Source organism: Embiotoca jacksoni, unplaced genomic scaffold, assembly GCF_022577435.1.
Source record: "Embiotoca jacksoni isolate LCO1_2020_lvr unplaced genomic scaffold, fEmbJac1.0.p SCAF_18, whole genome shotgun sequence".
Classification (NCBI taxonomy): Eukaryota; Metazoa; Chordata; class Actinopteri; family Embiotocidae; genus Embiotoca; species Embiotoca jacksoni.
In genome coordinates this window covers 6,587,205-6,609,314 of record NW_027185318.1, presented here as the reverse complement: position 1 = coordinate 6,609,314, position 22,110 = coordinate 6,587,205, and the positions used below count along the sequence as shown (strand labels likewise).

The window sequence follows — 22,110 nt, the reverse complement described above, 5'->3', positions numbered from 1 at the left end:
TGAAACTGATCATGTGACAGAAAGGAGGCCAAAATGCCCTCTAAGAAGCAGAGGAGCTGTCGGACAGATCTGGAGCTCTACCTTGGCAACATCAGACACAGTGTCCCAGTTGCTTCCAGTCAGACTGAAGTGACCGTTGCCTATCCTGTTCAGGATCTCATTTGGGGTATCCTCAGGTCCGTTGGCAAATGGGGTAAAACTGGCGAGAGAAAAGTCGACGTACAACACAGTGAATACAAAGAGCACCGAGACAGAAAAAAACATATTCAACCCGAGGAATGTTGTTCCTCACCCAGCCAGCATGGTGTACAGTAAGACTCCCAGACTCCAGATGTCACATCCTTCATCATAGCCCTGACGCTTCAACACCTATAATATCCACAGAGAAACACAGTTTATTTTAACTTCATTGAAGTTGAATCTATATGCGTGACACTGACTGTGCGTGACCTCCTCACCTCAGGAGCAACAAAGTTAGCAGTGTAGCACGGGGTCATGAGCAGGCCGTTGTTGGCACGCAGTTGCTTAGCGAAGCCAAAGTCACAGATCCTGATTGACTCGGGATTCCCTGACTCGTCAACATAGAGGATGTTGCTGGGCTTCAGGTCTCTGTGCACCACCTGAGAAATAAGAGGATATGAGTGGGAGGAATACAATAAGGATAAAGTAATACAGAAGAGCAGAATATTAAATATATTATAATCATGAGGCTAAATATTTATGGTTCGAACAGATTTGTTAAAGGATCAGATTTTGGTTTGAACTAATTTCATTCAGATTTTATGTCCACACGCACACACAAGTTGTGAGTTCTGTATCATAACGTGCAAATACTTGATGTGCCTCCCAGTAAAAAGCAAATATTTAGAATTATTAACACAGAGTAGTGCATTGCATATTGTATTCTTAAAATCTGCTTTTCAATCTCATATTTTTACATACATTTTAGGTCTTTTTTTTTCTCCTCAAATTCCTTCACATTTAAAATATAAAAATGTCTTAACTGGATTGATCAGATGGAGCTTGCTGCCACACCGAACTCCAAAAAAACCCAAAACAATTCCTTCGCTTTATTAGTTGTTAAAAAAAAAGTTTTTCGTGTTCAAACAGAAGAACGACATTCCTATTGGAAATGAGTTTTACATACAGATGTATACATGTTTCAGTAGGGTTTATTCGATTCGACTAGATATTTTTGATATATTGAGGGATCACATTTGCAAATTCAGTGTGCATTAAATCAACTATCATCTGTAAAGTCACATCAAACCATATTTGAGCTGAGTAAATAGACAGGCCTAAGTGCTGCGTGTTCTCAGTGCTCGTTGTCCTCACCCCCTGTGAGTGCAGGTACTCTACAGTCTTGGTGATGGTGTGAAGCACAGCGCTGGCCTCTCTCTCCGAAAAGGACTTCTGCTTGAGGATCCGATCCAGCAGCTCTCCTCCGCGCATCAGCTCCGTCACCAGGAACACCTGCTTCCCATTGTCGTACACCTAAAACGCCAGCGCACACATTATCGTATCACTCACAGTGACGCCTGTTACACTTAACCTCCGTGGCAAATAACGGTGTGAGATAAGTGTGCATTTAGGCTCACATCCTTCAGTGTTATGATGTTGGGGTGTTGTCCGTATCTAAGTAGGATCTCGATCTCCTCAGAGGGGTCTGTGCTGGTCTTGTCAATCATCTGTCGATCACAAAAAAACAACAGTGACGTTAAGCTCGTGTTTGAAAAGAAGACTGCCCAAATGAACGTTCTTGTTTCTCTCTCTTCCACTTACCTGTAATTATTTGAAATTTTAGAATCAATTATTAAAGACCGTCATTCAGTTTTTAGAATAACAAATAAAATTGGCTTAATACAATTTGGCATATTTCCTTCAGTGGAATCTGAATATTATTGAACTGCTACTTATAAAGATAAAGTAGTCATATTTGTTGTTATTTTGTGGCTGCACGTTTGGGTAAGTGTCACATGATACTTTCCCTGTGTATGTTTGCATACCTTGACAGCGTACTCGGTGTTGGTGGTTTTGTGGACGCATCGTTTACAGACAGAGAAGGAGCCCATGCCGATGTCTTCCTTCAGTACGTAGCCGTCGCTGAACAGCAGGTTCTTCCCGTGTAATTGCTGCAGAGGAAGAGCTGAGATTTGAACAGCGGCGGAGGCGTGACAGACTGACAAGTAGAGGAATGTTGATGGTTTTCGGGGAGGAACTGAATCTATTTCTAGAAACACTTTTTCTCCCTCTGTCTGTCTAACTGTCTCTCTCAATCTACCACACAGTTAATCAGGGCTCCTGCCAGGCTTGAAACAGGATCTGAAGCCATGTACTTCTTTTGAAACATTTCATGCTCTTCTTTTTACTCTCTGCCTTACACACACCTTAAACACTTAATCTTTCTTCACTTCCTCTTTCACATTATCACCAATGAACCAAGAACAGCTTTAAACCACTTTGAAATGTCACATTCAAAACTAACTTGTTGCACTGCTATAATCTACAACACATCAGCTTAGTTAGTGAAAAATCCAAAACAACAACAGTACTGCAATCATTAGATATTTCTACTTAAATATATATATATTTCATTTTTAGTGGAAAACCTTTTTTTTTTTTTTTTTTTACTAATGAAAAACAACTTTCTAAAGTTTCTAAAGTAATTTTCCCTGGACAGGATTGTCTTCCCAGTGTTGTCTTTTCTTGCCCTGCTCCTCATTTTGAATCAATAATAAACATGCAACATGAGTGACTAACAGCTGACCTGGACCACTGGGTGCGGCGGAGGCTGCACTGGCTCCTCCGAACCTTCCTCCTCCAACAGAGATGCGACAAAGCTGAAGCCTCTGAAGAGCTGGTGAGCTCCGGCGCTGGGGGGCACACCGGGGGAGTCTGCAAGATGATAAGGAAAGTCCAGTATTAGAAAAACAGACATCTGTCCCTCTGAAGTAATGTTAAAAAGTCCATGTTCGGAAATTCAAACTACACTTTAAAACGTATGTATTTTTCATGATCACTGTGGCAATAAAATTGTATTGCCTCTTAACGGTGCTGTGATCACCGTTTTATCTCCTTTAAATAAACAACATCCTGTATTCATTTGTTCTTCAAGCGGAGAGAGGAAAATATGACACTGTACTTATAATATTAAACAGTCGGCTGCACTGCTTTCAACTATTAGAACAGTACCGGGTAAACGTTCAGCTTTGACCTCTGACCTTTAGGTGTGCGGGAAGTGAACTCGGAGTCAAAGTAGAAGGTGTCGTCCGGACGTGCCACCGCTGGTCTGAACGGAGGCTTTACTTCTCTTCGAAAGAGTTTCTGAAGGGAACGAAAGGACATTTACTTGCACCGTACAGTTCAAGTAACAGCTGCTCTAAACAAAAATACTCCAATTTACTGTGCACATGTTAATTAAACAGTCCAACACTCACATTCCAGTCTATGGTGGAGAAGAAGCCGTGCCGCTTAATTTCCTCTGCACCGTCAGCACCGGATCCTGTCAGCAAAACATCAACAGTTAGCACAACCAGTGACCAATATAAAGCATAACCATTCACTGTATCTAATAAACTACGTTCTGCCATTTGTGGATGTCATATTCCCCGAGTTGATACGAACCCAGTCTGTTGGCAGGGTTCCTCTTGAACAAGGCCCTGAGCAGAGATTGAGCCTCAGCACTTAGGAACTGAGGCATTCCTAGACGCGCCCTGCAGAGAGAGACAGACGGCACGCAGCTTTAATTATTCCACCAGGGATGGAGCGGGATGTTTTGAATGTGTGTGACAAAAAATGGTTTTGTGTTGAATTGATCTTTCGCACAGACGGGACTCACTTCAGAATCAAATTCATAGTTTCCTTGCGGTCCTTCCCTTGAAATGGCAGCGCTCCGGTCAACATCTCAAACTGGGAGAGGAAACACACATCGCTTATATTATGTGCCTGAATACATTAGTGCAGCAGAATATTTACATATAACACAGAAACGGAATTATTTAGTGTTGGCTCAAAAATCTTCCATAGATTTTTTTTTTTCTCCTTACCATTAGTACCCCAAATGACCACCAGTCTGCACTGTGGATGTGTCCCTGCCTGTTCACAACCTCCGGTGCCATGTACTCCACAGTTCCGCAGAAGGAATATGCTTTCTTCTCATGATCAATGGCTTCTTTACACAGGCCAAAATCTGGAAAACACAAGACATAGAAGTATGTTTAAAGTCATAAATAATAAACTTGCAGCATAAAAACAACACGGCTATCTTCAACATGAATGTCCTGCTTCATCTGAGAGCACTTAATCGTTGTCACCATCCGTCCCTCTAAAGCTTCATCAGTGTGATCTATAGTGCCCCTCTCCTCAGGTCACCTTTGGTTCAGTGGAAGCAGGACCCGCGGTAAATAAATGGTGGTTATCATGGATGACGATAAGACAAAGTATAATAATTAACTTGGGGAACACATCCAGGCCCGTATGCAGATATCTGGAGTTGGCAAGATAAGGCTGTCACCACGCTGTGAGTAATGAAGGTCAGTGAGGTAGAGGACAGGGAAGAGTGTTGGGATGTAAAGAAAGGAGCAGTAAACTCACCTGTGAGTTTGATATGTCCCTCCTCGTCCAGGAGAATGCTACATGAAAACAGTGTCAAATGTTAGAATAAAGAAAAGTCTTTGAGGGTGTGAATATTGTATTTACAAAGACACGTGTTGTAAAGACTAAACTTCCATTTATCTGTGGCAAACCTTGGTCTGCAGTAATCTGGGTTATTGATAACGTATACAACTTAAATGCACCCTTGCAGGCGCACTGATCACTAACGGTAGTAAAGTGTGATGTTTGATGAGTGTGCTCGTGGCTTGTGTTCTATATGCAGTATGCATGTCACGAGAACATCAGTAAATAACAGCAACAACAGTGAAGACATTAAGGAATGACAAAGTAATCAATGCGCCAAATAAAATAGAGATGAAGAAGACAACAATCTGATGTAAACAACGCAGGCTCAACATTTAAAAAAACTTTGCAAATATTTGGTAATGTATTCATAATGTATTCATATAGACAATACATAATAAATGATAATTCATAGATAATGCATTCATAATGTCTGTTAGACCTTAAGGATGAAGACAAAATATTTTAGTGAGGAATAATAATTCGACATGTTTACAATGCAAACAAACTGTAATAATAAAAGAGTAACTTCTAACATGATACAAATGCCTTATTTCAATTCTAAGTAATGTATCCAAAAAAATATCACTACTGTCTAAGATCTTGGCTAGTGCATCATTTATTAGATCACTTCAAATAAAAACCTCTCCAGAGAGCATTACAGAGGGGCAAACAGCTTTTTTTTTTTTTTTTTTTTATAAGAGAGAGTAAAAATGTATGTATGTGTCTGAGTTTATTCCCACAGCTGTGGATTTATTCGGCTGGGATATGGCCACCTTTGAAGAACTTTCTGACTGATGGTTTATGCACCATCTATAATATATATTTCTGGTCTTGAGAGAAAGTTCAGTGATGCTGTAGTCCTGCAAGGGTCGTAAAATATGTCGGGTTTTTTTGTTAATATTTCTGTTTTGGTGACAGTGAGGTCTGTTTGCACTTACTTTTCAGGTTTGAGATCCCTGTAAATGATGCCCAGGCTATGGAGGTGATCCAGTCCTAATGCCAGCTCTGCTAGATAAAACTTCACATCCTCCTCTGTGAACATCACCTAGGAGGCAGAAGACAAATACCAAGAGGAAGTGAGATGCAGAAAAAAATAGAATGAAATAAAAGAGAAAAATAACACCACAGGTGCAAAACAATGGAGACAAATTAGATACATATTTATCAGCAAGTGAGATAAATGACCAGACTTGAATTATTCTCCCTCACCTCTTTAGAAAGTCTAGTGAAGAGATCTCCTCCTCTGAGGAAGTCCAGGATCAAGTACAATTTCCCTTCAGTCTGGAATGCTACAAAAACACACACACACACACACACACACACACACACACACACACACACACACACACACACACACACACACACACACACACACACACACACACACACACACATTTCATTCACATCATATTTGACCGCAAATCAGGAAGCATGAGTCAAGTCTCGGGAACTTAAGCAAAATAACACAAATCAAATCAGTAGATCCAATGAGATTAAGATGTGTGTTTGGAAAGTAAAATGAAAAAAAAAAAAAAAAAAACATCAGGTTGACTTACCGTAATGCAGTTTGACAACAAATGGGTGGTTGACGTCAGCCAGGATGTCTCTCTCCATCTTGGTCCTCACACGGTCTCTCACTGAAAAGATAAATAAGATGAGTAGGAGTTTAGTGTGTCGGTAAGTTAAACACTGTGTATCATTCTATGAACAAGTGTAAATAAGTGTGTCTATGTATTAAGAGTTTATGTGTGTATTGTTACATATCAAAATGAACCATACACACTTTCCAAAAGGCCACTATCCTGTAAACTGTTCAGTCACACTTGCAGGTGAATTTCTGTGTTTTAGGTGGAATGCCGTCCTGCCCTGGCATAACTGTGTCTGGTTATGATGATTATTTGTAGCAGAGTTTGAGGGCCACTAATTACAGGATTTTCCCTGCAAGAAACAGGGAAGGTGCAGGGAGAGGGCCTTCAAATATGGGAAACCTGGGAAAAATGGGAGTGTAGTCAGGTATGTGTAAAATTAAATAAACCAACATTATTTGGTAACATAGACATTGATTCAGTGTTGTGGATTCAGCGTGTTAATGATTTGTCTTTGTTCTTCACTGATTTCTAATTGAATGGTGATGAAACTGAATCCAGGACGACAGCACACTAAATACTGACGTTGATAAAAAATGAATTTAAAGATGTAAATCTGCACATTTAGAACCAACAACTTCAGGGAAACTATGTGAAAAAAAAAACATCAGATGCCCTGATGTTTATCAAGTGGATGAGACTACAGCACCTGCATGTAAAGATGAAACACCTACTGAAAGCTGTGGTGGTCATAGTTACAGGAAAAGCATACACCCTTTTGTATGAAACCGAGGGTACAACCACTTGAAAAAAAAACAACGAAGGCACCAAAAAGTCAAACAGAAAGCTTTTTGAAATGATTAAACATGAACCCACTGCTGGGAAATGTGTGGTTTTACAAAGAAAAGCCATTAGTGACTGAGGTGAGATCTTCACACTGCTTATTTTGTCTGACCTAAAACCCAAAACATGATTCTTTTTTTGTTTTTACACATATAAAACAGGTACCAAATTTGAGCATCTGGAACCTACGAATATATGAGCAGATCAATTAATCAACTAGTTGTTTCAGCACTAAACAAATACACACAAGATACTATAATTCATGCACACAGGAGGAAACATGCCATTTTATTTGCTTCCCGTTTTAGATCAGCTGAAGGGCAACCCTCCTAAACCTGGTGTGGGTTTGAAAAATAACTTTACAGCTCGGATCATAAAAAAAACCCCTAACATTTCAGAACATTTCTTACTCAAAAGCTGCAGCCTCTTCTACTGTCCCACTGTGGTAACATCATTCAAGCATATGACAGGTTTCTGTACCTTTGAGTGTGGCCTTCTTGAGGACCTTCATGGCATAGAGCTGGTTGTCATCGGGAGGGGTCACCTTTCGAACCAGGAACACCTGCAAAAAACAGAACAACATGTTTGCAGCTCTGATAGTGAGAGAACAGAGGAGGGAGAGAGTATGTGATGTGCAGCGTCAGACAAAGAGAGAGGCAGAAAGAGTGAGCCTGTGCGTTACCTTGCCAAAGGATCCCTGCCCCAAGACTTTGAGCAGTTCAAACTGGGAGGCATCAGCCTTCTCCGAGCCCTCTTTAACCACATGGGTGATGTTGATCTCCTTGATGTCTCCATCTTCCTAAAGGGTGAAAAAGGAAAGATGAGATTTGTATTAAATCAGTGGTTACAAAATAAATGGTCAAAACAATGACAATACTGTATGTTTATAAGGATTTTGTGAAGGTCAGGAAACGTCAGAGCCGGTTTGTTGTGCAAAGAAAGCAGTTGTTTTGTTTGAGTCTCTCCTGCTGTAAATTGCTCTATATCAAAATCAAACACTTTAGAAAGAGGAAGCACAGTAAAACGTGAGATGTGTGTGTGAGTGACTACACCCAGTGGGTCCTTTTAATGTGCTGTTGTGTTTCAGGAAATGATGGTGACAGCAGCATTACATGGAAGTATGTCACTGTTAACAGTAAACCACCAAAGCACTCTTAAGCACTCTTGTTTGACCCTCAAGCGTGACTTTTTGATCTGAGACTTTTAAGCTCTGCTGCCACTGCTGTCGACTCCGCCACATGAACTCTCGGTGCTGACATGATGTCAGCCTCACCCATAACTCATCAACACCCTACAGAAGAATATCGAAGCATCATCAATAACAACAACAAGACTCTTTCGAGAGGTTTTTCAGTTCTACCCTGAGTATCATGCTGCGGGCCCAAGATGAGTCACCGCATTGTGGTTATCCTGCAGGAAAAGTTTAAAATTCATCAGTGTGGCTGGAGGCAAAATACATTAAAAATGTTTTTGAAGTTTAGAACTACTTATAAGGCTTCATTTAAAAACGTGGAACGAGAAAGTAGGACATCTTGTCTGTGTTACAGTTTATCCTTCAAATTTGCCCTCAACGTACAGCTGATACAAGGAACACAATAACCATCCACAACAAATAATGGACAAAACATGTTAAATACTGTACATGGCTGAGAATCAGCTAAATTAGCAATGGCAACAAATACAACACAATAAAGAGCCAAAATTATTATTGGATTTTTAGAACATATGTAAATGTATTAATCAATTAATTAAAAGTTCATTATAAAGTAAAAAATAATAAAAACTGTGAGGCTCTGCCGATTTGTGTTTCTTCTCTTGTTTGATTAATTTAAACAAAATGAGCAATTTAAAAAGCATCACTGAGCCCCTGAAGTGGAACTTTTGATAGTATTTTTCATCGTTTTCAGTATTTTAGTAATCTAATTAGAGATTAAATATTTAAGCAATTGTTTAAGCAATTAGTTGACCTACATAAAATTAAATGGAAATTAAGTTTAGTCATAAATCATTTAAGTCAATTATCTAAAAACAAAAGATTTGAAATGATGTGTGACTTTAGGTTTGATAAAGTTTCAACAAAACAGACATCACCACAGATCTCGACTGCCTGAGACTGTATTTGACAACAGGAAACCAGAGCTGGTTGAAGGTGCAAGCTGTCATTTGCACCTCATTTCAAAATAACCACAGATACCAGCGAACACGAAGCCTCAATGCTTGTTGGTTTAAAAATGACAGCGCTGAATGACAACGCCACCAATAACTCCCTGGAGACTGACGACAAGATGTCAAGGTGTCACTTTACCGTCCAGTGTTTCCTAGGTGGAGGTGAAGTAGCCGTGCCGTCGCCTGTTGCAGCTGTTGACCTGCAGCTGTTAAAGTGAGGAGGGCTGCCCGAGAACGATCGGTTCTTTCTGAACAGGTAGAAGAACAGCACTCGGCTCAGGTTGAACTTTCTCTTGTCCTTCTCCATCTCAGCATTTCCCAAACTGTTTTATCATCCTGCCCACGTCCATAACAAGGCAAACACCGCACTATCTCACATAAATCATCTCAACCTTCACCTCATTTCACCAGGAGCACTCGTTTAGACTCATTTGTGCTGCCTTGTTAGCAGTAGTTCTGATGACTGCAGGTAAATATGGAAAAATGTCTCAGCCTCTGCCCTTTCTCTCTTCTTTTGCATGGGCCTCCTGCTATATATATTTTATTAACGCTTCATCTTCATTTTCTCCTCCATTATATCGCCTGTCCTCCCTCTCTGCTCGTCTGTCTTGGTCTGATTAGACCGGTGTGTCCTCAGTGACTGAATGCAGTGAACTGGAACCCAAGCGAGCAGGAAGGAAGAGCCTGCGCTTATTCTCACGGTCCTGCACCCAACTTGTCACACACACATACACACACACACACACAAACATCTGTAGCTAAGAGAGAGAGAGAGCACCAGAGAAAGTTAGAGCTGCAGACTGAAACTGAAAAGAAAAAAGAAGAAATAAGTGGTGGAAATACTGAATTAAAAAAAAACAAAGCAAAAAGTGCTCTTCTGATTAACAACAACATATGGTCCTATGTGTAACCAGTAATTGCCTGAACTCTGTGCTACTTCCCTTTACCCACAATTCACTACAAATAAGAGGAAAGGGGGAAGGAGAGGAGGCAGAGGGAGGATGATGTGTCCCCTCTCAGAGTCAACACAGCAGAGACGGTTCGGGCGACTCACCGCCTGTGGATGACAGAGATTTTCCTGCCTGTGGTCAGGCATGTCCTTCTCTTTCCTTTCATAATAGTCTATTCCTGCTCATCCTGTCTCTTAAAACAGCTCCTGCAGCTCCTAAAGTGGCCTCCCACCTTTCTTCTCCTATCCTCCATCACTCACTTTATCCCTCTTTATATAGTAAATACCTCTTTAACCTGAGAGACTAGGCCATTACACAACCATACACAGTAGATACAGTGCATGAGTCAACCTCTCTCTTGACCAAACAGTCGCATAGCTGAGCCATCCGCAGACCCGCATTGCAGTCTGTGCTCGGAAAAGCTGGATTTTCAATATTTTTTGTGCTACCGGTGAATTAAATTTCCAGAGGGCAAAGAGACAAAAGAGTGTGTCGGTCTGAAGTGGATGAAATGCAGCGGTAAGCAGCAGAAATGTTTGCTTAGCGAGGGAGATTGACAGCTGCACAGTACAAGTGGTGAGAGCTTACCTGGAGTCTAATACTGGCAAAGTCCCTCTCTACCCAGGTGATATGACACTTGTTCTACGGAGGTGTTTGAACAGAGCAGTTAATACAGGAGACAGAGGACATACTTGGTTTTGCAATGAGTAAATTTCACGACAGGATTTTGATACTTTTACAGAAATATAAATGGACACAAATGTACAAGTTATCTTTGCAGGTGCACCTCACACACTCTCACGCACACTCTTACACACAGGGATAGAAAGTGGCAAGATGTTAATGGTTGACACACTAGTGACAGGAAGCTTCTCTTTTCCTCGTACTTCTCACTTCCTCTTTTTTTAGAGTCAATCTCACTTCCTTCCTGTTCGATAACCTCAATGCACACTAGCTCCGTTTCCCGGTATTAGCGCTGTAGCAGAGATATTTTTTGACATATCTAACAGGTCGCACACAAAAGTACTGTCATTTTCTAGAATTTAGAGTATCTAGAAATGTATGTGTTTTTCAATATAGAGCACATGGTCTGTAGACTGTGTTAAACCGAAAGGAGTGTCCATATTAATTTCTATTGTGTTGAGACGACTATTCTGCGCAACAATGCCCAGAAAAACAGTGTAAAGCTGCATTAGCACTGCCTTGTAAATCCGTGACTAAAGATTAAAGGACAGAAGCTTCAATCAACCACCAAGACAATTTTTTTTTTTTTTTTTATGATTTAGGGTTAGAGGAGGTGGAAGCTCTTCAATCCATGTCCTCCTGCGTTTCCTCACTTCATAGCTGAGAATATGGCAAGTCTCACGTAAGAAGCCCCTTCCTTTCCTGAAACCTTGAGCAAACACATCCATCAGCCCGGCACCACCCACGATCACGCACAGACGTAGCACTTCACATCAAGTGGAGGTTAATAACGAACACACATTGAAACAAAAAGCGGCCACTTGCCTCTCGCGGGCGAATTTTGGTGCGGAATATGAGCCTCCACATGTCTGTGTCCAGATGTTTCCATGTCACCTATACTGCCACTGTCAGTGAACCTCTGTGACACTCGCTAGTCTTACAAAGACTCAGCCTCTGTTAGCCAACAGTTTCTGTATGCAATACCACAGTGACACAGATACAATCTGCGTATATATATATATGCGTGTATATGTATATATATATATATATATATATATATATATATATACACACACACACACACACACACACACACACACACAGACACAGACACACACACACACACACACACACACACACACACACACACACACACAATGGGAAGTGAGGTGAAGTTATAAAAATGGATATGTGAAGCGGACTGATTTGAAAATGCTCCACCGCAGCAGGAAGAGGCTCTTAGGAAGTGTTTTATTTTTTTTCGCTGGGAAAAAGAAACAAGGGCAGGGAGTGGTGGTGAAAACTGTTCAAAAGAAGTCTGTACAATTGTTTAAAATACAAAACAAAGGTTTACATGCACACAAAGAGAATTACTTTGTGTGATTACACAAGCTCCCAGAGAAGAGGAGGAAATTGTTTGCATGCTTGTTATGAATCTGAGTGGTTCCAGAGAAAGTTACGATCCCGTCCGAGGTTTGCAATTTCCTTTCGTATCTAATCTGAATAAACTCCAACAAATCCTTAAATATGGTACAATAAAAATTTCATGAGAAGATTCTTGAGATGCTTTCACTATGGTTCACCAAGCTAAAACGTCCTTTCGCCAAAAGCATCTGTGGTAATGAGAAGCTCTGAGTCAGCACATGATGCACCTCATGGTCACTTGTGTTTTTCTGACTGTGGCAGATGTATGTTGTGTCAGAGACAGGCATGGTGTAATGTTCTTTGATAAACACAAGGGGCCAGTGCAGGTCTATATAGCCAGTCCAGTGGCCATTGCTCCAAAGCAGAGTGTTACAAGATCAGAGTTTTAGCCAAGTAAGGACATGCTCACATTGTTAGCTCATGCCTCATTCAAATCTCCATGTTGTCCCTGACATTAATTACAGCGAGGGACACATAAAGTGGGACAGAAAGGAAGCATGTGGGAGGCGAAACAGGCTGGAGTGCTGCCCAGAGACTGTCCAATCCCAGCAGCAGAGGTCACACAGGTTTAAACCCTTTTCACAGCCATGCGGCTCAAAGCAATACACCAAAGCCCGAAACTGCTCGACGTGATGGCACAGTTTGGAGGAGAGTCATACAAAAACGAAAACTAGGTGTAGTAAGTGAAAAGAGAAAAGAGAAAACTCTGTCCAATAGAAGTTCATTCAGATTGTGAATTTCTGTATTTGGAAAACACGAGACAATTAGAAGATTTCTGTCCGTCTCCCTCACCGGACCTTCCTGGAAAATGTAGCAGCAGCACCTGCATGTTTTCCAACTGCATGACAGCTCTGACGGCAAGGGACAAAGAAGACAGGAAAGAGAGAGAGGGAGACGAGACGAGACACACGCACGCGTAAAAGAGCAATGGTCACTATGACCAAGACTTTTGTGATTACATAATTACAACTAAAAACAAGAGACACTTGAAAATACTATAGGCAACTGATGATACCATTATCATTTAGATTTTTGATTAATCAATTTGTTTTTTAAAATACATGTCATAAAATTGGAAGAAACTGCTCATCTGATTGCCTTCAAATTGCTTGTTTTGTCTTGCTAACAGTAAAAAAGCTAAAGATGTTCAGATTATAACAGACAGAAGGCACAAAAACATCACAACAGAAAAGAGGAAACATGAAAGATTTTCATGTGTCTTGATTAAATGATGAAAATCATCAATTACCATCATCGTTTTTATCAAATGAATTACTGATTGGAGAATGGTTGCGTTTATCCTTCTGACTCCCTGAGACGGTTTGCTGAGAATCAAAAACAAAATATAACACCACCACCAATGACAATACCTCTGAAGTACACCTGAAGTAGTTTATGAAAAACTAATTTACAAATCTTTAATAAAGCCATTAGTTACCTTTAGAAAGGATGATCTCTTTCACCATTTAGGTTATAATCCTGTTTTACACTGTGGAGAATATTATTGTGTTCAATGCTCTCAGTATGACGTTTTGAGTTAACTGTAGAAACATGTAGTTTAAAATGAGGAATGTATGTCTGCAGCTCTATACGATGACTGTACTAACTCAGGAATTTCAAGGGTCTCAAAAGAGGTTTGTTTTTTTTGTGAGAGTCTATACCCGAGTGTCCAGACATGCCTGCAGACAGGCACCCAAATCTGTCAGGTGAGAGACAGGAATGTCTCTCTGTTTTTATCAGCCTGAAACTTTGCCTTCTCTCTTCTAATATCTGAAGAGAAACCAAAGAGTGGCACTCAACTTCGGATGGCAGGGCTGACTCATACTTTCAACGAGTTATTCTTCCACTCAAATTATATATTTTTTTATTTTTGTGATGAGCAAACTGTTTCTCCAGCACACCTTCTTTTCACTTCGCAGCCTCTCCATCTGTCCTCCTTCATTTTGTCCTTTCCCCACCGCCCCATTCGTCCTCGCACTTTCTCTTTCCACCCTCCAGCAACACCTGCTGTTACAGCCATGACTGACGGGTGGGTACAAAAAAAAAAAAGGAAGAGGAGGAAGGAGAGGGCAGAGGAGTGCTGCAGATGGACTTTCACTTGGCCCCGATGCAATCCTCAGTCATCCCATCATGGCCCTTAAATACTGACTCATCTTGGGGCAGGCAGAAGGAGAACAGATTTCAAGAACATCATAAAAGAAGATATCAAAGTAGAAAAAAAAAGTTCCAGTTCAAGCTGGCAAACTAACCCAAAAGCTCACAAAGAACAGAACTAACAGCCTAGTGAATACTCACAGTCTTAATCCCTCAGTGCTTAACGTGATTATCCCCGTCTTTGCCAGTGTGGCTGCTGTTATCCGACAGAAAGATGAACGACAAGAGCTTCATCCACAGAACAGAAAAAAGGTTTAAAAAAATTATTTATTTCTGACAAGAAAAGAACAATATTTCAGACTTCTTGATTACATATAACATATAGTCTTTTTTTTTTTTTTTTTTTTTTTTTTTTTTTCAGCTCAGAAAGAAAGAATGACAAAGTGATTAGGTGGTGCAACCAGTAACATGTTTTGCCCCTTGACCAGTTTGTGGAGGAGGGCACCTCTGGGGTTAACACTGCTCCTTGAGCCAGACTTTGCCATCTGTCCCATCTGCTCACAAACCAAAACACATATACTTGTACAGCAAACAACCAGATTCATAATCAAAACCCTACTTCACAATACACTGCACAAAACAGCAGCACTGAGTGACAACAGCAAATGTCTCGACTGGAACAGATGCAACTTTAAAACTGATCACGTAAACAAGTGGAAGGTGGACGCATACAGGAAATGTATGAGAGGTGCACAGGATTACCGCAGATGCTACAGGAAATCCTGTGATGGCATCCATAATATTAATAGCACCAGAAAGGATAGCAGTAAGATGATAGGCAGTTCAGCGCAAGGCCAGTTGACCAAAGGCCATAATGGCCTCGTGTAATATCCACAGTGGCAACGACGGTCAGAAAATAAATAAATAAAAATAATGTACAGAAATGGCAGGAAGGACTAAAAGGGAACAAAAGAGGAACAGAGAGATAAATGGGATAGATAGATAAGACAGAGGGAGAGATGAAAGAGTGGATGCTGGTAATATACGCAATGAGGTCATCGGAGTTAAAGCTAAGCTGGCTGACTGCAGTGGAACTGTGCAGCACTTTATGGCTTGCTGCAGCCCCATCCAAGGAATGCAGAGAAACACCTGCACACACAAACAATAACATCGCCTGAGCTTTCCGTCACCCATCTCGTAGCCGTTCCCACTCTCACGATTCGAACTCTTCACACCAGCCAGAGCGGTCCAAAATAGAAACTTCACGTCTCACCAAGTATTCCCTGCTTCCTCTCGCACACGCTTCTCCTCGGTCTTTAAATATCAGCCGGTCCTCTTGCCAAAAACACTGCATGGACACAAATCAAACACTGGCATATGCACCCTTCCAGAAGTAATCTTAAATGCCATTGATGATCATCTTGTGCCTTGTTGCACAGCATGTCTGATTATCAATCTATTGCCAGCACACTGATAAAAAAAAAAAAAAAAAAAAAAAAAAACGTGAGCATGAAACAATTTATTCATTCTCCTCCAATGAGGCCTGATTAATGCCAGCTATTATATATGCCACTCTACGCCATAGTGTCATTGTTTATTCTGTGCTGCATGCTCTGGTGACTGATGCTAACGGTATTTAATAAAGTAGGAGGAATTTATTTTTTAGAAAACACGAGCGTAAAGTTAGCTGGGGGTCAAGTTTCAGTTCCTCAAGCTGTAACGGAAAGGTTCCCTTATTTTATTAAAGAAAACGTATGGAGGCAGTTTTTGATATCCAACGGCTTCTGGCGGTTAAAACTGAAGAATCATATAGTTCTCAATGATAATCCTAATTTTATATTTTAGTAGGATAAGAGAAGGATTTAGGATACAATATTTGGAGAGGATGAATTTATTTCAATTAATACTGTACTGATTGCTTTTTTTTTTTTTTTTGGCAAGCTGTAACCTAAACACTAACAGATCACAGATCTAAGTCGATTTTCAATCTCTTTACCTCTATTTTGATCTCCTATACCTCCACAGGGAAATATCCAGCTCACGATCCTCTTGCTTGGTGCTGAACAGGTGGAGTACGGTGGGTTAATCAGGCTTGTAAGTTATTGAATAACATGCATGATTAAATGTAGAAAAGTTAAAAAAAAAGCAAGCATCTATATTTTTGCGAGGCTCTTTTTTACTGCTTAATTGAGTTAAGAATTAAAGGAGGGAAATAAGATTACTTGTTTACTCGCCGAAGCTGCTGTAACTATGACAGATGGGAAGAGCAGACAAACTTTAGTGAAAACTGTGAACCCTGACTAAAGTCCTTTCTGACAAAGTCAGGAAGGATTAAAGGTCATTTTGCCATTAAGGATCTGTATCCCTGCTTCTGTGCTGCTACTATCACAAAGAGTAAATTATTTGAGTTTGTATTGCAATGAGATAATGTTTAAATCAACAGATGAAAAAAGTCTTGGAAGAAAATGCAAAATGGCCTCCTCTGGGGGTTAAACAGATCTGTGGATTTACTGACTCATTTGGGAATATGCACTATGAAAATATTTTGTTATAAGTAATACTTTGCATTTCCTGGACTGCATGACACTGCTGTCATGGTAACAAGGGTCAAAGGTTACATGCTCCTGGGTGGCAACACTTGGAGAAAAAGAGAGAGAAAAGAAGAAAGAGATGGACAATTTTAACTTGAAAAGATAAACCAACAAATGGGGAAAAATACTGCAGAGGTTTTGTTAAATCGAGAGAGAGAGAGAAAAAAAAAAAAAGGCAAACCATAGAGCATAAACACCATCAGCATCCATATTAATGAGAACTATAAAGAATGAGAGGAGCTGGTCGGAACGTTTTCCTTAATCGACCCCGTGAGGAGAGAAGCGTGAAACTATGGCAACTGTGTTTTCTCTGTCTCCATCTCCCAGCATCCTCTTTGTGAGACAAGCAGTGGTACGAGAGGCAAGGCCATACACACACGGACAACATTTTTTTTAGATGATGCTTCCAGGTAACATTTGCCAGCCTCCATCTTCACAAACAGAGCATTCACACTCTATTTCAACATGCAAATTGATTGCAGAACTCTGTTCTGCACATCATCCACGCTGTCATGAGAACGGATTTCTTTCCGTTTATTATGGCGGTAATATTTTATGATGGCCTTTAAAGGTTGGTAATGTAGCTTGATATCTGAGACCTTTCCAAATACACGCTTACCTGTAACACAATGCACACAAACACTTGATGATTAATGTCAGAGCTTCCCTGTGTAATCCCCGAGACACACAGATATATCAGAGTGTATGTTTGTGAGCATATGCATCTTAAGCCCGACTAATAAAACCACTGTGAGTGGATCTACGAGGATTTCTGAGAAGTTTGTGTTTCAATGTCATAAACCTTTCTCCTCCTGGCAGAGCAAGTTGCAATCAGGGCTTAGCGACGCCGAGGGCACAGTAACCATGACAACTAGGCCAATACCAAGCCATGAATGGATGGAGGAGGGGATGAAGCGAATAGAGGTTTTGTCATTCATATGGATCAACCGGGGAAGAAAGATGAGCAGACAGAGGATAAAAAAAAACCCCTCAGGTTAGCCCCAAAACAAAAACAAAGGTGATCCGTATCTGAACAGCTTCACTCACAGGTGACTGACAATCTGATTCAACTTTTACCTACTTCTCTTACTGGGATATTATTTATTAGGGCCCGAGCACCGAGCATCGGTGCGAAAGCCCGATTGTATTTCATAAAAATGTTCTTCTCCTTACGTAAAGTGATTTGCCTTTATCATATTCAAAAACTCATGAAAGTGGAAACACATAATGTCTCCCGGCGAAAAAGTTCGTATTCTGGTGGAGTCGCGATTGGGCGCGGCCAAACGGCTCGAGAGCGCCCCCTAAAGAGATGCCCTGGCGGCCACTTTTACCTAAATTCACCAAATCCGGTGGACACGTGTATCACACCCAGACGCACAAAAAAGTTACATCGCACCGTTACATCAACTCGACAGGAAGTCCACCATTTTGAATTTAGTCGCCATTTCGGGCGATTCTGACACATTGTACTTTGTCGAACTAGTCCGAGGGATTTTGTCCGACCGACTTGAATTTAGGTTCTATGGATAGAAAACATGTTTGGGATTAAAAGTTGTATAAATAATTAGTTTTCATCGATGCGTGTGCCTGTAGCGTGGTGGCCATTTTGAGGGCCTCGCCATGAAACTACGAGTTGCTTTAAATCTTATGTACATGGACCGACCTTCTCCAAACATCACAGGTATGATAACAGCCCCGCCCTGAAGACCCCTGTGGGGTAATATTCGCTCAAAGTCATAGCGCCCCCTGTTGGCCACTGGAAATTACACTTTTCATACTTTCACATTCTACGTCGAGCTAGTTGATCCCATGAGCGTAAAGTCGGGTCACAATAACCTAAACATGTAGTTGATGATATATTGAGACATTCGTTCGACTTTGTCAATGGGCGTCGCCGTGACGATGCGGCAAAGTTGGATGTCTCGCCGTAACACGAAGTTAATGTTTAAGGTCAAAGGATGCTTGAAACCTCACGAAACGTGTCACATACGTCCGGCGTGGTGAGATGATACATCTGATGTGTTTTGCGAGTGGGCGTGGCCAAACGGCTCGCCAGCGCCCCCTGCTGGAGACAGGAAACGAGACAAAAATAGCAACTTTAAGCTGGTATACCCGGTCCCTTGCACGCTGCACGTCGGGGAGACGGCTTCGGGGAGGCGGCTTCGGGGGGACGGCTTCAGGGGAGACGGCTTCGGGGGGACGGCTTCGGGGAGGAGGCGGCGCGCTGGAGTGCGAGGGCCCGTACATCACTGCTTGCAGTTTTAATCTAGTTTTCTTTTGCAGTGATTCTGGGCTGTGGAACATTTTCTACCACTAAAGGTTGCAAACCTCTGGTTTATACAACTAATTTAACCATTTGCTTGTTTACAATCTGTCAGATCGAACCCCTGCTTGTTAGGGTTAGGTGAGTACAGTATTATTGTAGCCGACAGAAAATTATGATCAAAAGTAAAAAATAAAAATAATAATACTTTAATAAACTTGGAACTTCCTTTAAGGATTGCTTTTAGCAAAATTAATCCTTTGAGATGATCCAAAAAAACGGTGGATGAAGAGGCAAAAGATGAAAACAGAGCAAAGAGATCAGCTACATAGCTGATGGGCAGGAAGAGAGAGAGAAAGAGGTTTTATTGTCTACAAAAAAATCCAAAGATTTAGAGGCCCCTTCTAGCACAGAGGCAGGCTGGGTAATTGGGCTATAAACCATATCTCCCAGCCTGTGTGTGTGTGTGTGTGTGTGTGTGTGTGTGTGTGTGTGTGTGTGTGTGTGTGTGTGTGTGTGTGTGTGTGTGTGTGTGCCCGCCCACTGGCACCCTAGGCCACCTAAACTGCCATCAACATCAGTTTCTGCTGATGACAAACTCAGATAAGAGGACAGCCACCAGACAGACACTTCAGTCAAAGGACACAACAAACACACAATACAACCTGCGCAGAAACCTCCCTAATGATCACTGATTTACTTCCTCCTAGCACGACTGCACACACACACACACACACACACACACACACACACACACACACACACACAAATTAAAATGCACACACACCACACATCCCTCCCGGGCCTGCAGACGCAATCATAACAAGGTCTGTTAGCTACTGCGAAGAATAAGGAGCCATTTTAATTTGTGTTAAAACCTTCTGGAGAGGCTCAATTAACCCGCCGTATAAACACAACTCTCAGAACAAGTGAATGATGGTGTGTGTGCGTTATTATTGGTGTGTGCCTGCATGTGGATAAGCCTTGGTAATAGATATTTTTTTATTGTACCTAAAAACCTGTGTGTGTGTGTGTGTGTGTGTGTGTGTATGTGTGTGTGTGTGTGTGTGTGTGAGAGTGCGTGTCAGCACAAAGTCCGGCTTGCGTAATGAAGCTGATTTTCCATTGCACACTCTTGTTAACTGACTAACTTTCGATGTAGGAGAAGGAACACTGAGACTTGTTTATACATAACAGATGAACCAAACAGAGCTCAGACTATTCACTGAAAGCCATTGATTTGCCCAGTGCCATTCAATCAGCATCGCAATGTCAAACATCCATTTTGCAAGAATTTGTATGACCTTGTGAAAAAAAGAAAATCTAGCTTTCACAATCTGAAAAAAGGCTTCCAGCCCAAGTTGATTTTGAGGCTGTCCTTGCCTTTGAGTGACAAACCTCACAGAAAAGAGGAGAATTTTGGCTCAGAAACTTTGCGAGAACAAAAGCGAGCAGAAACGAGGCAGAGCAGTCAAGGACACCTGCTTAACAAATCGTTAAATAGCCCAGCTTTATCTGGACTACAAGACATAAAGATGGATTAGACTTTAAGGAGGAGTGCTGAGGACAAGTGATGGGAGATAGGGGGTGAGGTAGAGGAGAGGAGGAGAATGTACTGGAATGTACAGTGTAAAATGATGAGGGGCAGTGAGAGAGGGCATCTTCAAGCCTCACTGCTTCTTTTCATTAAAGGAGGGCTCTGTGTGTGTGTGTGTGTGTGTGTGTGTGTGTGTGTGTGTGTGTGTGTGTGTCCGTGTGCGTACGTGTATGCGTCATCAGGGTTCCCTTCCTGTCTTCATCCAAAGTGCAGCTAGAACACCAGAGTCCACTCACAGCACCACTTTAATAGCCTCCAGAGGCTGTTTCCACCTGTTACTATCACCATTATTCCTATTGTCTGATCAAATGGCAATAAGCAGCAGGTCTGGTTGTTCACTGTCAGCCTGCTGGTTAAATAATCAAATGAGCCAGACCTGTGTTGCTTTTGAATCTGACGCATTCAATCTAATTATAATGCAAGAAGAAAAAGAGGCAAAGACTGAAAAAGTAACACAGAAAAATATTCAGAGAAAGAAAAGACACCCAGTATAATATTAAATGTTCATAATCAGATCTTAAACATTTATTCAAAATGACAATGGCTGCCACTGGGAAAAATATAAGTGAAAAATGTTGCTTTTCCTCTGTTAAAAACACAAAGTCCGATAACTAGATGGATAAATCATGAATAAATCATCATTTAGAATTGCCATATCACTATGGAAGGTTTTCCACACAATTAAATATCTTCTGCTGCAGCACAGATTATGCAAAGAGAAGCTGCAATTAACTTTCAGAGAGGTTTCAGATAAACAGCGCCATCACTCTGCACGGGGTGACGTCAAAAAAGAAGTCTCTGTGTTGGTTGATATGTTATGAGCCTATATGAGAACTGTTTAACCAATATGTGAACACGATCACAGTGTATCTGCTGCTCGCTGCTTCAACCCTGTAGTCCTCGCTCTCAGCTCTGCTGTGCATATTTACACTAAAAGTTAACACTTGTTGCTGCTCTTCAAAAAAGGAGTCTAATACATAAAGCACACAGTACATGGTCCAAGGCCTAAAAGAGAACGACATTTTCAAACAAATAAAGCGCCAAGACACATTTCGCTCACTAATTCTTGCATTTTAATTCCATAATCCTGGCTTGTTCAACTTCTCTTTTCTTGTAAAGATCACTCGTTTGAAGGAGAGGACACTTGAAATCCTCGCTCTGCCTCTCAAAGCCCTGTGATGCTTTCATTAACACACACACACGGATGATGTGTCGTGAAAATGTCATTTTA

The 22,110-nt window shown here is 41.2% G+C and overlaps 1 protein-coding gene across 3 annotated transcripts in view; it reads right to left on the bottom strand.

Moving 5' to 3' along the window:
- rps6ka1 (ribosomal protein S6 kinase a, polypeptide 1) overlaps positions 1-22,110 on the bottom strand; it is a 44,501-nt gene that overhangs the window by 2,618 nt on the left and 19,773 nt on the right. Inside the window, exons 1-19 of one of the 3 annotated variants that reach the window (XM_069152407.1) lie at positions 10,814-10,846; positions 7,792-7,908; positions 7,590-7,671; positions 6,237-6,317; positions 5,890-5,969; positions 5,619-5,725; positions 4,594-4,631; positions 4,047-4,189; positions 3,839-3,909; positions 3,625-3,713; positions 3,438-3,502; positions 3,222-3,324; positions 2,768-2,895; positions 2,007-2,132; positions 1,599-1,688; positions 1,336-1,494; positions 459-620; positions 293-369; positions 82-199 (exon numbers count right to left, since the gene is read on the bottom strand). In XM_069152407.1, coding sequence (XP_069008508.1) covers positions 82-199; positions 293-369; positions 459-620; positions 1,336-1,494; positions 1,599-1,688; positions 2,007-2,132; positions 2,768-2,895; positions 3,222-3,324; positions 3,438-3,502; positions 3,625-3,713; positions 3,839-3,909; positions 4,047-4,189; positions 4,594-4,631; positions 5,619-5,725; positions 5,890-5,969; positions 6,237-6,317; positions 7,590-7,620 — 1,668 coding nt within the window. In that variant the 5' untranslated portion in view covers positions 7,621-7,671; positions 7,792-7,908; positions 10,814-10,846. Of the gene's footprint in view, positions 1-81; positions 200-292; positions 370-458; positions 621-1,335; positions 1,495-1,598; positions 1,689-2,006; positions 2,133-2,767; positions 2,896-3,221; positions 3,325-3,437; positions 3,503-3,624; positions 3,714-3,838; positions 3,910-4,046; positions 4,190-4,593; positions 4,632-5,618; positions 5,726-5,889; positions 5,970-6,236; positions 6,318-7,589; positions 7,672-7,791; positions 7,909-9,414; positions 9,927-10,813; positions 10,847-22,110 lie in introns of those variants that run through there. The other 2 variants (XM_069152405.1, XM_069152406.1) reach the window with 2 other exon arrangements.